General features: G+C 47.1%; 1 protein-coding gene across 1 annotated transcript in view; it reads right to left on the reverse strand.

The window, feature by feature from the left end:
- SLC35B4 (solute carrier family 35 member B4) overlaps positions 1–14,611 on the reverse strand; it is a 28,774-nt gene that overhangs the window by 11,804 nt on the left and 2,359 nt on the right. Inside the window, exons 2-4 of the mRNA XM_028525779.2 lie at positions 8,709–8,822; positions 3,098–3,200; positions 1,636–1,685 (exon numbers count right to left, since the gene is read on the reverse strand). Of these exons, the coding sequence (XP_028381580.1) occupies positions 1,636–1,685; positions 3,098–3,200; positions 8,709–8,822 (267 nt within the window). The remainder of the gene's footprint in view (positions 1–1,635; positions 1,686–3,097; positions 3,201–8,708; positions 8,823–14,611) is intronic.

Consider the following 14,611-nt stretch of genomic DNA (forward strand, 5'->3'; position numbering starts at 1 on the left):
CAAGCAGGCAGACAGCGTGACAGTGGGCCTGAGAATTACCCGACTGAAAACTGAAAACGCTGTTTGGAACCGGTGCCCCCGCTCAGCTTCCCTGCACTGACGGAAAGCCCTGCCTTTCATTCACGTAACTATTCCCCTGCCCGAAACACACCTCACCTTTGTCTCCCATTCGGAACACTGTTGGATTGTTGCCTGATTCACTGCTTCCCAAATAGTTCTGTTTTTTTTTTTTTTTTTAAATCTCAAATGATTACTGCCTCTCACTTTGGCCTTTTATTTTGAGGTTAACATAGGTAGTAATTCCTGATATTAGACAGTTAAGGAAATCCTTGCTCTCTGACACTGAGGAGGGCCAGAGAACCCGAGAGAGAGAGAGAGAGAGAGAGAGAGAGAGATTCAGGATGACAGGGAAACCCGAAATGCTCGAGGAAGGCCTCGGACATTGAGGCAGCATCAGAATACATTGTTTAAAACTTCTTTTGTGTCCCTGTTAGGAGCCAAAATCAAAGGTTGGAAGAACCACAGGTCCGCCCCAAGGGGAATTCTGTTCTACCAAGAAGCACACGGTCACTTCAACCATGACAGACCGGACTGTAACACACACACTCGTAAATGCAGGGAACCCAGGGATGAGATCACCTGCAGCGGCACTTACCTGGGGAACACACGCGCCTCGGGGAACACAGGGCGTTTGTGGTAAGCAGCCTACTAAGACAGACAACTGTCCTTTTACGGCACAGCCCTTCCGACCTCAAAGCTCTAGGTGCCCACACTCGGAACTAATGGCTCCTGCCTGAGCTGGTGCAGAGTGCTAATACTGGGGGTGGGAATTAAACACACTGAGAAGCTGGCATCGACTTGTACAATTTCAGATGTGATAGTGAGGGTGAACTCCCTGGAGGAATGTTCCAGACGGTGTACGCTGTCTTCTCTCAGCGCCCCTCCTCCCCGGGAGTGACAGGAGAGGCTCAGAACGAAGGGGGGCAGCAAGCACTTGAAGAAAGCATCCCGGACACTTCTGGTCTCCCCTGCCCTGTCCCACAGAGAGCCACTGGTGACACTCGCAGAGAACGGTCCTGAAACGCCATTCCCTCTTCTCGGCCATTGGGGCCTTTATTAGAGATTTCCTCTTTAATAACTATGATATTCCTCAGTTCGCTATGCTGTATAGATAAGCACCATCTGTGACGCACTGTCCCACCTGCTAGCTCAAAGGCTGCAAATATTCCACACTGGGCTCTCCAATACGGTCACCACTAGCCACATGTGGCTACTGGGCAATTAACATGTCACTAGTGAGGCTGAGAAAATATATCATTTTAAGTAATGTCAATGTTAAATGTAAGCAGTCACGCGTGGCTAATGGTGACCATATGGGGCAGTGAAGTTCTAGATCAACTGGATTCCTAGGTTAGTGTGGATCTAAGGACTCGGTGACGACGAGAGCGCATTCCACCCAGAGGAAATGCTACTCCAGAGCCACAGGCGGGACCTCGTGCCTGGTCGGCTGCTTCAGGAATGAACGTTGCTGTCACAGAACAAGGACACAAAGAAGGTCAAGAGCAAACCATCTCCACCATAGGCGGGCCACAGGAAATGCTTCCTCTACGTAAACTATAAAAGTGTACTGCTTACCTTTTCTTCAAAATGATAATTCCTAGAATCATGTTGGCAATTAGAGAACCCTGTGAAAGGAGACGAGAGACAGTGTCAGTGCACGAGGGAAAGACGGTGTCATTCAAGACAAATAAGAGCGTGGACAAAGGGGCAAAGCAGCTGGGAAGGAGGAGGTTTGGATGCTCAGCTAGAAGGTCCAGGTGTTCATATAAGGGCAACAAGTATAAGCCATGAAATCGATCTAGCAAAACAGTAAAACCTCTTAAAGATGACAGTGGAGATAAAAACAATCCGTTTTCAGTAACTAACTAGTCCTAGCTGAAGCTGTGGCTACCAGGAATAAATGATGTTACAGACTTGTTTTTGTCAAATTTTCCGTCTCCCTTACTTATAAGAGCTTTTCACAAGCTTCTCGCCCCTCATGTTAATGAAAGAAGGCACAGAGACCCCTCCTCCCTGGAAGGGGGCCTGCCAACCCACCCCCGTGCGTGTGCCTGCTGGAAGTCTGCAGTGCGCTCAGCGCTCTGACGGTCGTCTGGGTGATTACATCAGCTCTGCGAGGTCCTTGCAGGAGCAGCACATCCGGTCTCACAAAAGTCTCAGACTGCGCCGCGGTGCTGCAATCCCGACCATCACCCGTTTTGGATCCTTCTGCTACCCTCCTACCCACACCTCCCTTGACGTCCTTCCTGCTCCTTGGGGGACACTGTTCTTGTTTGTATAAAAACTAAACGCAGGTCTGTCACCACACGCGAGGCAAAGGAAAAAACCGCTGCTGCTTTCGAAGAAACATGTCTTCATCAAGAATTTCCCTTTATTGTGGATTGAGCGTGGGCTGCGAACCAAAGTGTTGCAGGTTCGATTCCCAGTCAGGGTACATGCCTGGGTTGCAGGCCACGGCCCCCACCAACCGCACATTGATGTTTCTCTTTCTTTCTTCCTTTCTTCCTTCCTTCCTTCCTTCCTTCCTTTCTTTCTTTTTCTTTCTTTCTTTCTTTCTCTCTCTCTCTCTCTTCCCCCCGAAAATACATAAAATAAAAAAAAAGAATTTCCTTTATTTATCTCAAGTCTCTGCTTAAAAAAAAAAAATTGGAAAAGAGAAAGGTCCGTTTCATTGACTAGAAGTAACTGTAATCTTATGGAAAAAGGAAAAGCGATGAGAAATAAATAACACGCATAGCAGGTTTGACTACAAAATCAACCAGATGAAAGGAATTAAGGGCAAAATCTGCTTCTTGGGAGAATTTTAACTTTCCCTTTCTTCATCACCCACGAGACCCCAGATAAGTCCCAGTAACCGCCCCCCCCAACGTTCACACTTCCCTCTCTCTGCCTCCCTTCTCAGATGAGAGAAAGTCAGCCCTGCTCACGTGTCTACGAGACCTGCTCTCACCCCCTAAACACGGCTCCTTACGGGCCCTTTCCGCCCCCGCCCGCCCGGTGCTTCCACAGGAGCGCGCTCAGTGCGCGCGGCACTCACAGAGCGGAATATCATGTGCAGGGGCATGGCGATGTTGAGGTTCAGGGCGTAGTTGTTCACCACGCTGACGGTGAAGAACATGGTGACCATCGTGGCGTAGTATCTGAAACACAGAGGGGACAGCCCGTCGTCACACAGGGCCCACCATTCATAGAAAGTCAACTAGAGATGGCAATATGCGTTTTTAGTTAAAAAGTATTTGGCTTAGTTCCTCTTTATTAAGACTGCATCACTATTATCCGTTGAAGTCAAATAATAAGTACCTATAAAATAATACTTCACAGGGCCAGACTAACATGGAAAAAGTTTAAATTATAGAGTATGCTTCAAGAAACAGTAATGTTTCCGGTATACATAGCAAATGAAAACTGGTCTTCAAAAATGTCACTTAATAGACACCGATGGGTTTTTACAAGTCAGTGGAGACAGAGAACGTCAGCACTGTGGCAGCGTGAGCAGACGCCACCGTTTCTCTCTCGTATTCACGCGTCAGACAATTTCAACTCAACCAAGGACCCTGCTCAACACCAGACTCGCCTGAGGGAGCCACGCACCAGGCCACCGGAAGGGGGCGCGTTGGAAGGAGTAGGGGAGGCGGAATGGAGCAGGGCCGGAGGGGAGGTGGCAGGCACAGTGGCCCCAGATGCAGCCTAGTGTCCTGCCTGGCTCCAGCCCACACACCATGCCCTGGAGGGTAAGAGGGGCAGAAGCAGTGTTCTTCCCAGAAAAGGCACCTCCCTTCTGCCTGCCCCCCTGCAGCAGAGCTGGCTAGAGGTGGCTGGGAGGCCACGGCTCTAAGGGGGTGGGGCGGAGCCATAAGACTGTGCACTCGCCTCCTCTGCCCCACGGACCCCGCAGAGCCTGGTAAAGCCAGGAGCACAGGGCAAATACGGGGTCGCTCTGGGAGCGTGCAAACCCAGTTCTCACCATGAATCACCCCCACCCCCGGTCACAGCAGTCCTGACCCACACCTGCGGTGAGCTGCTGACAGAGGGGACACCCGGCATCACAGTGGGTACAGAGCATCTTCGTTAACCTAAGCAACACCACCCCACCGTGATCCCAGAGGCGTAAAGGGTGCACATAAGAGAAAACAAAACCTGCACTGTAACCACTTGCGGGGAAGGAGAAGGCAGCCTGCCTATGAACCTGCTGGATTGCTGCAAGCAAAACCGAATGCCGACAAGAGGCCACAACGTCAAACACACAAAGAGAAACCACCCACCGAACAGCATGAACCACCAAGGTGACTGGGAGCACAGAAAGGAAACAAAAAATCTCCAGAAACCAAACTCAGAAGTCATGGGAGACCGATTTAGATGACAGAGAATTCAAGACTGCAGTGATGAAGAAACTCAACGATGCATCAAAAACAAACGAACTCAGGAAGGCAGTTTAATGAGTGCAGGAATAAAATCAATGAACACAAGGAGTACTTTACCAAAGAGAGTCAAACTACAGAAAAGAAAGTCTGGGGCTGAGGAACTCAGTGAGATAAGGCATAAACCAGAGAGCACCGGAAACAGAGTGGATCAAGATGGAAAAGAGAATTCGAGAACCTGAAGACAGAACATAGAAATGACCCATGAGGAAGAAGAGAGAGAGCTAAGAGTTAAAAAAAAAAAACAAATGAAACAACTCTCTGCACACATTAGAACCAGCAATCTAAGGGTAACAGGGATGCCAGAAAGAGTGGGGGGGGGGGAGGGCAGAGATCCCACCTGAAGAAGTAGCTGATGAGAACGTCCCAAGCCTATGGGAAGAACTGGGGTTTTAGAATAGAGGAAGCCAACACAACACCTAATTACATCAATATAAAAAAAAAAACCCTCTCAAGACTCATCTTATTCAAACTCTCAAAAATCGCTGGCAAAGCAAAAATTCTCCAGGCAGCCGGGAACACAAAGACTGACCTACAAAGGAAACCCACTGGATTATCCCCACCCGACTTTTCAGTGGAAACATCAAAGGCCACAGAGAGTGAAAGGAAACATTCAAAAGATATTCAAAAGATGGGAACCATCAGCCGAGGGTAAGATACTCAGCAAAGCTATCCTGTCGCTATTAAGAAGAAAGAAAGGCTTTCCCAGACAGACAAAAGTGGGGAGAACTGACCACTGTACGACCCGCATATGAGAAATGCTGGAAGGAGCCCTTCTACTGGAAACGGGTGCACAGAAGCAGACGAAACTCTGCATGAGATGACTCCGCAGACAGCAGCAGGCAACTGAGAGTCTGCTTCAGAATAGGTTACTAGACACTTCATTATCACATAATGGTTAAAGGGGGAAAGGACATTAAAATAATTATAGCTACTGCAATTTGGTAAGAAATGCACAACATAAAGAGGGATAATTGGTGACCACAAAATCATCCAAGAGGAGGAGAAGGCCTGACAGGGTAAGGGGGAATAACGAGGCAATTAGAAGAGAAAGGACTACTGTTATGCATGAGGCTCTTTACACAATCCTAATGGTAACCACAAAACAGAAATCCAGAGCTCAGACACAAAACATTAAAAAAAAAGAAAGAAAGAAAAAAAAATGGAGGGGGAAGAAATCAGAGAAAACTGCCAGGCTAAAACAGCAGACAGAATAACAAAGGGAAAGAGTCAGGGACACAGAGCAACCAGGAAAGGTAAAGTAGCTGTAGTCAGTCTTCACGTAAAGTTAATCACCCCAATCATAAAGGGACTGAACTCACAAACAAAAACGCAGAAAAGCAGGAGCACGGAGCGCAAACTAAGACCCGGCTACATGTTGCCTGCGGGAGACTCGGAGAAAGGGTGGAAGATGGTACTTCAGACAAAGGGCGCCCAGGGAAACGTGGGTGCAGCCCCACTTACATCAGAAACCACGGAGTTCAAGATTAAAAAAAGGTAACAAGAGACAAAGACAGACATTTTATAATGACAAAGGAGACAATTCCTCAAGAAAGCATAACACTTAATATATACGCACCCAACCTGGGAGCACCGAGATACATAAAGCAATCACTAACAGACCTAAAGGGAGAAACTGACAAAAATACAATTATTGTAGGGACACGAATACCCCGTTGACAGCAGAGAATAGATCATCCAGACAGAAAGTCAATAAGGAAATACTGGCCTTAAATGACACATTAGATCAAATGAACTTAATGATATTTACAGAACTTTTCTTCCCAAAATGACAGCACACGAATTCTTTTCAAGTGCGCACAGAACATTCTCAAGGGCGGACCATCTGCCAGGGCACCAAACTAGTCTTGATGAATTTAAGACTGAAAACATACCGAATGTATTTTCTGACCACAGTGGTATGAAAAAGAATTAACTCCAAGAAGAAAGCTGGGAAAAACACACACATGTGAAGATTCCACAACATGCCACTAAGCAACTATTGGGTGAAAGAAGAACTGAAAGCAGAGATCACAAGACTCATAAAGACAGGCCTGGCTGGGTGGCTCAGTTGGCTGGAGAATCATCCCGTATACCAAAAGGATGCGGGTTCAATTCCCGGTGTGGGCACATGACCTAGGTTGTGGGTTCAATCCCTGGTCAGGACACATCTGGGAGGCAACTGATCAATGCTTCTAACATCAATGTTTCTCTCTCTCCTTCTCCTTCTCTAAAATCAATTTTTAAAAAAAATATATCCTCGAGTGAGGATTTAAAAAAAGATACATAAAGACAAATGAAAATAAAAATACAACATACCAAAATTTGGGGTATGCAGAAAAAGCACTACAGATGGGGGAAGTTTACAGCATTACAGACCTACCTCAAGAAACAAACAAACAAAAATCTCACAGAACCTAGCATTACACATTAAAAAACTAGAAAAAAAAAGTTCAAGACAGTGGCAGCATAGGGAATGTCTGAACTCGACCCCTCCCATGAGTAAACTCAAACACACACAAACAAACAAACAAACATAGATACGGAACAATTACTCCTGCAAGACAACCGCAGGCTGAAGAAACAGCTTCTGAACAACAAACAAAAAGAAGAGGGAAGGTGGGCAGAGCCACAGGCACCACCCGGGAGGGGGGGGGCGGGGGAGCTGCAGTAACTCGGGCTGGAGAAGCCAGTGAGCACACCAGGGCAGCCAGGAGCTCTGCACAGGCACTTTGGCTTGGCTGCACAATCACAGCAGCTCTCCCAGCTCTGCTGCCTGATCCCTCTGCCTCCCAGCAAAGAGAACCAGCAGCAACAATAGGGCGGGACCGCCCACTCCTGGCCTCCTGGCTGGGTTCCAACAGGCTTCCCCAAACTGGCTCACACAGAGGTTACTTCCCTGCAACACCCCTTTCTGTACAACAAACAGGAGGGGGACTGCAGAGGAGGTGGGCAGCTGCGGGAGCTCTCTGGAGACTGCGGGGACTATCCGGGGTGGGGGGTGCCCGTGAGCAGCACCACTGTTTACATCCCCCTCCGCCCACCAGCAAGGTCGCTGGACAATCACCCAAATCCATTTCAGCCCTGAGCAAAGGGAGCAAAGAGGATCAACAGGCCATTACTATATGCACCTGGCCAAAATCTAAAAATACGAAATTAGTCACAAGTTTCAGCCAGATTTTTCTACAGCAAGCTACTCAGGAATGCTGAAAAACAACATCAACAAGGATGAGCCTTAACCAGTCCTTACATGCATTCACACCAGCACGTCCCCCTCAAAGGGGTCAATGACACAAGCCTATTAAATGCCCACAAGGATGGGTTAACACATTGATTTCAAGTCTCCACAGCAAGCGCGCCGAGTTGCGACACACTGCTCATTATACCAACTGCTGGTTTCTATTTGGCCCCATGAGCACAATTATGGAAATCTGGACTAATGGACAGAGGTCTAGAATCAACAATTTTGCCTTAGTTTGACAATTGTTTTTTAAGGTTTTACTTATTTTTAAAGAAAAGGGAAGAGAGGGAGAAAAAAGGGAAAGAAACATCAATGGCTGCCTCTCATATGTGCCCTGATCGGGGACTGAACCCACAACCCAGGCAAGTGCCCTGACCAGGAATTGAGCCAGCAACCTTTTGCTCTGCATGACCCCCAACCAAGTAAGTCACACCAGCCAAGGCAAGTCATTTCCTTTTAATTGAGGTGAAATTCACAACATAAAAATCAATCATTTTAAAGTAAACAACTCCATGGCATTTATTACATTCACAATATTGTGTAACTACCACCTCTACTTCCAAAAGCCATTTGTTTTTTAAACGGAACAATGATACCACTCTTACCACATGTGATACCATAAGGATAGCATACATAACTGTTTTAAAAAGTTGGTGACAACACTAGGGCTCTCAGTGACCATATACTAGCCACACACACACACACACACACACACACACACGCACACTACCCACACTCACATATATATACATGGTCGTCTCCACCACAGTTATTTGAAGTGCTGTGGCAGGAATTTTATTTTAAAATACATTGGCTCCCTGGAGTTTCACAACATATTAAATTCAGAAAATAAATTATTACTCTGCAGATATATTTGATATGAATCTTATCAAAGGATGTCTCATATTCCTTTTATGTAAGTACCAGGAAAGCTCTTAACTTTAAAAAGGAAAAAAAAAAAAGCTGAGAGAGGCTTCCCTGGGCCGTACCTTATTGGGATAGCCGGCCGCTTCGTCCCCAAGTGAGCTTCAAAGAGGAAGCCTTCCGCAGCGATGAATAAAAACTGTGCAAACGTCACGATGTTCCCGCATCCTGGGTGCTTCCTGTGTAGTGAACCACAAAAAGGCATAAAGCTCCAGACCAAGGCCACCATGCCTGGTTACACTGAAAGCTCAGAGCGACAGGGAGAGAGCCCCCTCACCCACTGTCCCCCTCTCGGTTTTCAGGCCCGTGGGCCACACGCACGAGCAACGCCCCCTACAGAAGGACGCCCAGCCTGCCTCGCTCTCCCGGAGGGTCACTCCGCTGCACTCCCTGCTTGTGACACCACTGTCCTCGTGAACTGGGGGGAGGTGGCCGAATGTTCTTTTTGGGATCTGCACTCAACCAGGAGAACTTCGGTCAGGATCCCAGTCAGTGTAGGCAGCAAAGCCCAAGGACAGAAATATGCTCAGGTCTCCTGGAAGTGTTTACAGATCTCCCTGACCAGGAACCCCCAAGACCCCGGTCAACCGAAGATTCGTGCCCACTGCCGATGGCAGAGACGTCACCTTAGCTCCCCTGTCGGGGTGAAAACTAGCTCCTGGGGAGCGGGGAATCTTACTGTTTTATAAGCATACAGCACAGATGTACATGCAGTACATACACTAGTGTATCTGTGGCGGGATGGTCAGGGAGAAAGGTCCAAAAGGGGGTCCTTTTTGGGTGGGGGAGGGCAAGGAGCAATAATGGAGGCACTAGAACACACTGTTCTCCACAACTCTTAACGCACATGCGTCAGGCACTCGACAGTGTCCATGAAGTTCAACCGAAGCTCTCCAGGGGCCTCTGGAAGGGGCAGGGGACCCTGCACAGGGACTGCTAGGGGAAAATCATGAGCTAGGAGCATTCCTTCTGACATCCCTCCTGCGGCACTCTGTGGAAATCCGTTCCTTAAGACGTCCGTGGTTTTCTTGAGCTCATCCCCCATCAGGCTCTGCTCCACCAGCAGAGGGGGTTCAAGGTGGACAGCTGTCTTTGTCTTCCGGAAGCTCCCAGATCTCCCACATTAGTGACACTGCTGTGTTATGAAACTCAGCCTCCATATTGTATATTTTCACCTTCACCCAAGACACTTACCCAAAGCCAGTGACCAGAGATGTAATGATATTACTAAATAGTGATATAATGCTATTTATTAAAAACTCCATCCTCTGTTGGTGGTATTGATATTAAATAGCAGTGCCAAGCATGCAAATTCTTAAACACAGCCATCAGGTGTAAACATAAAGACCTACAAGTGCAACCCATGCGTTTTTATTTTTTGAGATTTTATTTTATTGATTTTGCAGTTTTCTTACTTTATTATTTTATCTATTTTTATATTTTATTGATTGCGCTATTACAGTTGTCCCAATTTTTCCCCTTTTGCCCCCCTCCACCCAGCATCCCCCACTCCCTCAGCCAATCCCCACACCACTGTTCATGTCCATGGGTCACATGTATAGGTTCTTCAGCTGCTCCTTTTCCTACACTGTACTTTACATCCCCATGGCTATTCTGTGACTACGAATTTACACTTCTTAATCCCCTCGCCTCTGCACCCATTCCCCCACACCCCCTCCCATCTGACAACCATCAAAACACTCTCTGTGTCCATGATTCTGTCTCAGTTTTTGTTTGCTTAGTTTGTTTTTTAGATTTGACCGTTGATAGATATGTATTTGTTGCCATTTCCTTGTTCACTGTTTGGGTCACCTTCTTGTACAGAGTGAAGCGTACCATCTGAAGCAGAACGGCTGCTACTCTGTAGGGTCTACTGCCTGTGAGGGTTTCCTTGAAAAGTCCTGCTTTCTGTTCAACTCAGTGACTTCTTTTAGCACTTTTTATGTTCAAGGGACGGGGCTAACGGTTGCAGGAATCCATAAATAATCATGGAAGACATTTACCTCGTTCAAGGAGAGATTAAAACCATTAGCCTCAATATGAGCGACAGGAGCAGGAACTGGAGCCGCAGACAGATAGTTCCCAGCAGGCTCTGCACAACTCTGTACAGGCTGCTCTTTAAAAACCATGTGCCTGGGGGGCACCTCCCCGACCCCCACCCCCGCAGCGTGGACTGGGCTGGTCTGGGGTAAGGCCCTCGAACCTGTCCTTCTGAAAGCTTCTCACTTGATTCTACCGTGCAGCCAGAGCTGAGAACCAGCTCTGGGAAAAAGGCCGGGGGGCAGGGTATGTGTGTGTGTGTGGGCGGGGGGGGGGGGGGGGGGGTTGTGCGTGTGTGTAAGATGCACAGGTAACTCGGGTGTGCTGACAACAGGGTTGAGAACTGCTGTGCTCCACAGTGCCTAAAAGTACACGGTGACATGCAGGTTGCAGCTCTGTCACTTCCCCTGGGATGTGGAAGTTAATCGCCCTATCTGCATCTGGTTTTCTTATCTTTAAAAATGGGAACGGTGTTAGCGCTTATCTCATCGGTTTCCTTGCAGAGCAAACGCACCAGGCCCTGAAAACCACTCCCCCCGGTGCCTGCTGTGGAGGGAAAAGGCAGACACTGGAGCTGGAGGACGACCAGCTCGCAGGACCCTGCGTACCACACTAGCAGGTCTTCAGCTGAAGTCTAGCAACCTTTTAAAAATATTTATATTGACCATGTTTCTCAACTGTAAGACAGAGGTGACATACAATTAACATTCTAGTGAGGATTCAACGAGAAAATACACCTAAAGTGCCAAGGCACAACTTAGCCCAACAGGGGCTCATGAAGCTTCCTTGCTCCCCCTTCCATTTGCTCTCTACCAAAGCCTAGGTCAGTTCGGCATCAGAACCATCAACAGAACCATGGACAGAACCATCGTGGAGCTAGCTGCTAGGAAGCTCTCGGAGTGAATGAGCCTGGACCCCTGCCCTCAAGATGACAGCATGTCAGGGAGCCACTCCTGACGCATGAGACAGTGAGAAGCCACAGCCACAGAGGCTGGCTAGGGGGCGGGGCTCCCACTCCGAGCACAGCGCCCCTGAAGAACGTGGGGACGCCTCACTGGAAGTGACCGCGATCTAGAATACTAAAACTGTACAAAAGAGAGAAAGAAACAATTTTCTTTCAAAAAGTGATTCACCTTGCAAGTGTCTTCTTCATACTATTTTTAAAAGGCATCATAATTACTGGCAATTTTATCTTTATTTTTAGGGAGGCAGGTATTATTACACCCGTTTCACTGCTGAAGACACCCGGGGCCGGCACCGGGCCAGGCAAACCCCCAGGGCCACGCGGCCAATAAAGGGTGTGTGCAGACCCCGTCATGGCCCCATCACTTATTATTCACACAGGGTGGTGGGTTGTATTTAGTGTATTTGGAGTCGTGCAGCCGTCACCATTATGTAATTTTAGCACACCTCTGAAAGAAACTCCGTATGCATTGGGAGTCACTTCTGATCATCCCCTTGACAACGCTAATCTACTTCCTCTATTTCCACAGGATTTTTTAAAAGATATTTCATTTATTTACTTTTAGAAAGGAGAGAAACGTTGAAAAGTGAGAGAAACATGGATCGGCTGCCTCTCACCTGCCCCCTACCGAGGACCTGGCCGTCCACCCAGGCCTGTGCCCTGACCAGGAAACGAACCCGTGACCTCCGGTCAGCAGGCCAGCACTCAATCCACTGAGCCACACCGCCCACGACTCTGTTTCCATAGGATTTTTAAATATCCCTAATGCACTCCCATCATTCAATTTTTTAAAAATCAATTTACAGAGCTTTTTAGGAACATGCTGTTACAAAGAGACACATACTTCTACATCACTAAGTGCAAATCATTTCTCTGACTTTGCATTCTCTTCGGCAAGAATCCAAATTTTTATTTTTTTTAAAAGCAACTCTGAAGACAAAGAATTGGACAGATAGTGTAGGCCGTTTGTTATCTTTTATTCTTTTCTATTAGCTTCAGCATTAGGCACATAACTGAAATAAAAAAGGGAAAATAAATGTTCTGGGTTGTTCCCTCCCGGAAGACACAGGACACCTCACCGCTCAGTCAGCTGGCGCAGACCCCCCCGTGGCATGACTTCACACCTGCTCCTCGCCCTGCACTGTGCTTCGTATTCTATTTTAGATCCCAGCTACCGGGATGAACATCAGAAAGAAACACCTACGGTGATTTTCCAGTCTGGGGAAAGTGATTATAAATGGCTGCTTCTCCCTGCAAGTCCCTTCAGCATTTGCATTTATACTAATAGTGCATTCCGCCTGCCACTTACCAGGGCGCCCAAGGGTTCCAAGGAAGCCATATAAAAAGCACAGTTCCTGCTCTATAAAAAAGTTACAAGCTGTGATGTCCCAAGATGAAGTCACACATTCCGAGGCCAAAAGTAGAAACACCTTTAAAAGACCATCCAGTCCAACCAGCTCTTATTTTATTGATCTGTTGCACGACAAGTTGTGAGTTGCCCAAGCAAATCAGGAAAAAGCTGCTACTCAGTCTGGTATACTGTCCCTTAAATCAATGAATGTACCCCTCACCATCTTGTGGAAACCCATTCCACACATATGGGTCTTCTGTAAGTACACTTCCAGCTTTACATAAAAAGGTAAATGAAAGATGATTATTTACAAGTTATTTCAGAGTTCTAAATAGAAGCCCCCATAATGCATAAAAACATTTCTGTACAAGTTAGATTTATCCACAACATCCCAGGAACAAATTCGTAAGACAAGATATACCTATACTGAAATGAAAGTTTTAAAGAGGAAGGCCACTAAGAGTGTGCTTCAGGCTTTGCACGTGAATCTCATTTAATCCTTCAAAACCACACGAGGCTGGTCTAACCATGACCTGCCCCCCTTTCACTGTCAAGAAAACAGACTCCAGGAAATTGAGTAATTTAGGCAAGGGCTTAAACTAGTCAAAAGTGCCTTCAGCTGCTACCATAACTGGCATCACAAAGCCTTTGACAAGATTTAATTTAATGCACAGGTGGCAAACACAAGGCCCGTGGGCTGAAATCTGGCCCTCCACCTGGTTTTACCCACCCCGGCACCTTGTTTCTACCTAGCGGCAGCGCCGAGCTCTTGTTTAACTGTTCAGGAGCAGTTACATTTATACAGACCTAAAATTACATCCGGGCCTTTGAAAGCAACCTCGAGGCGGAGGTGGCCCCCAGTGAAAATGAGTTTGACGCCCCTGATTTAATGGCATATTCCAACACAAATATTACACCTTTATTTGGCTGGCCTGACTTTATCACTTTTTTATACTTTAAAATCAATTTTCAAAGTAACTTTCCTTTGAAAGATACCAGCTTATAGCAGAATCTATTTTTTCCCATATCCCTCACCACCTACTCAAGAACGACAGATGACAGATCTTGATCAACATTTTCTGCCTAACAAAATTTCAAGCTCAGTAACTGCAAAAATTAACCCCACACAGAGTTCACCTTAAATAAACTGGTTGCTTCAGAATGACTTCATCAGTGGTATCAGGAAAATGAAATACATTTCTAGCAGGCACCCCGTGAGGAACTGGGTGAGCAAAACCTATAGGCTGCTCAAGTTCAAAATGAAGAGGAAGGTTGAAAATGGTATCAGACGAGGAGTTCACATGCCCTGGATCCCAGGGGTGCCTCTGCCACTTCCAGGTAGCAGAAGGGCCTTTAACTTCTTAGGAGCTGCTTCATTCCCGGTAAAGCAGAAATGATAACTCTTGCCCTATCTTGTACACAGATCGCCCTGATAGTCACGAGAGATAAAGTGGAGACTCGGAAACACAGTGGTGGAGAGCACCACGGGTAGCACTGTACAGCAGGAAAAAGGAGGCCCAGAGAGGCTGAATGATCTGAAAAGGTCACACAACGAGGGTATGGCAGAACCAAAAACGAAGTTGATCATTTTGTGATGTTTACCACTGAAGCTT

The sequence above is a fragment of the Phyllostomus discolor genome, chromosome 10 (genome assembly GCF_004126475.2).
Source record: "Phyllostomus discolor isolate MPI-MPIP mPhyDis1 chromosome 10, mPhyDis1.pri.v3, whole genome shotgun sequence".
Taxonomy (NCBI): domain Eukaryota; kingdom Metazoa; phylum Chordata; class Mammalia; order Chiroptera; family Phyllostomidae; genus Phyllostomus; species Phyllostomus discolor.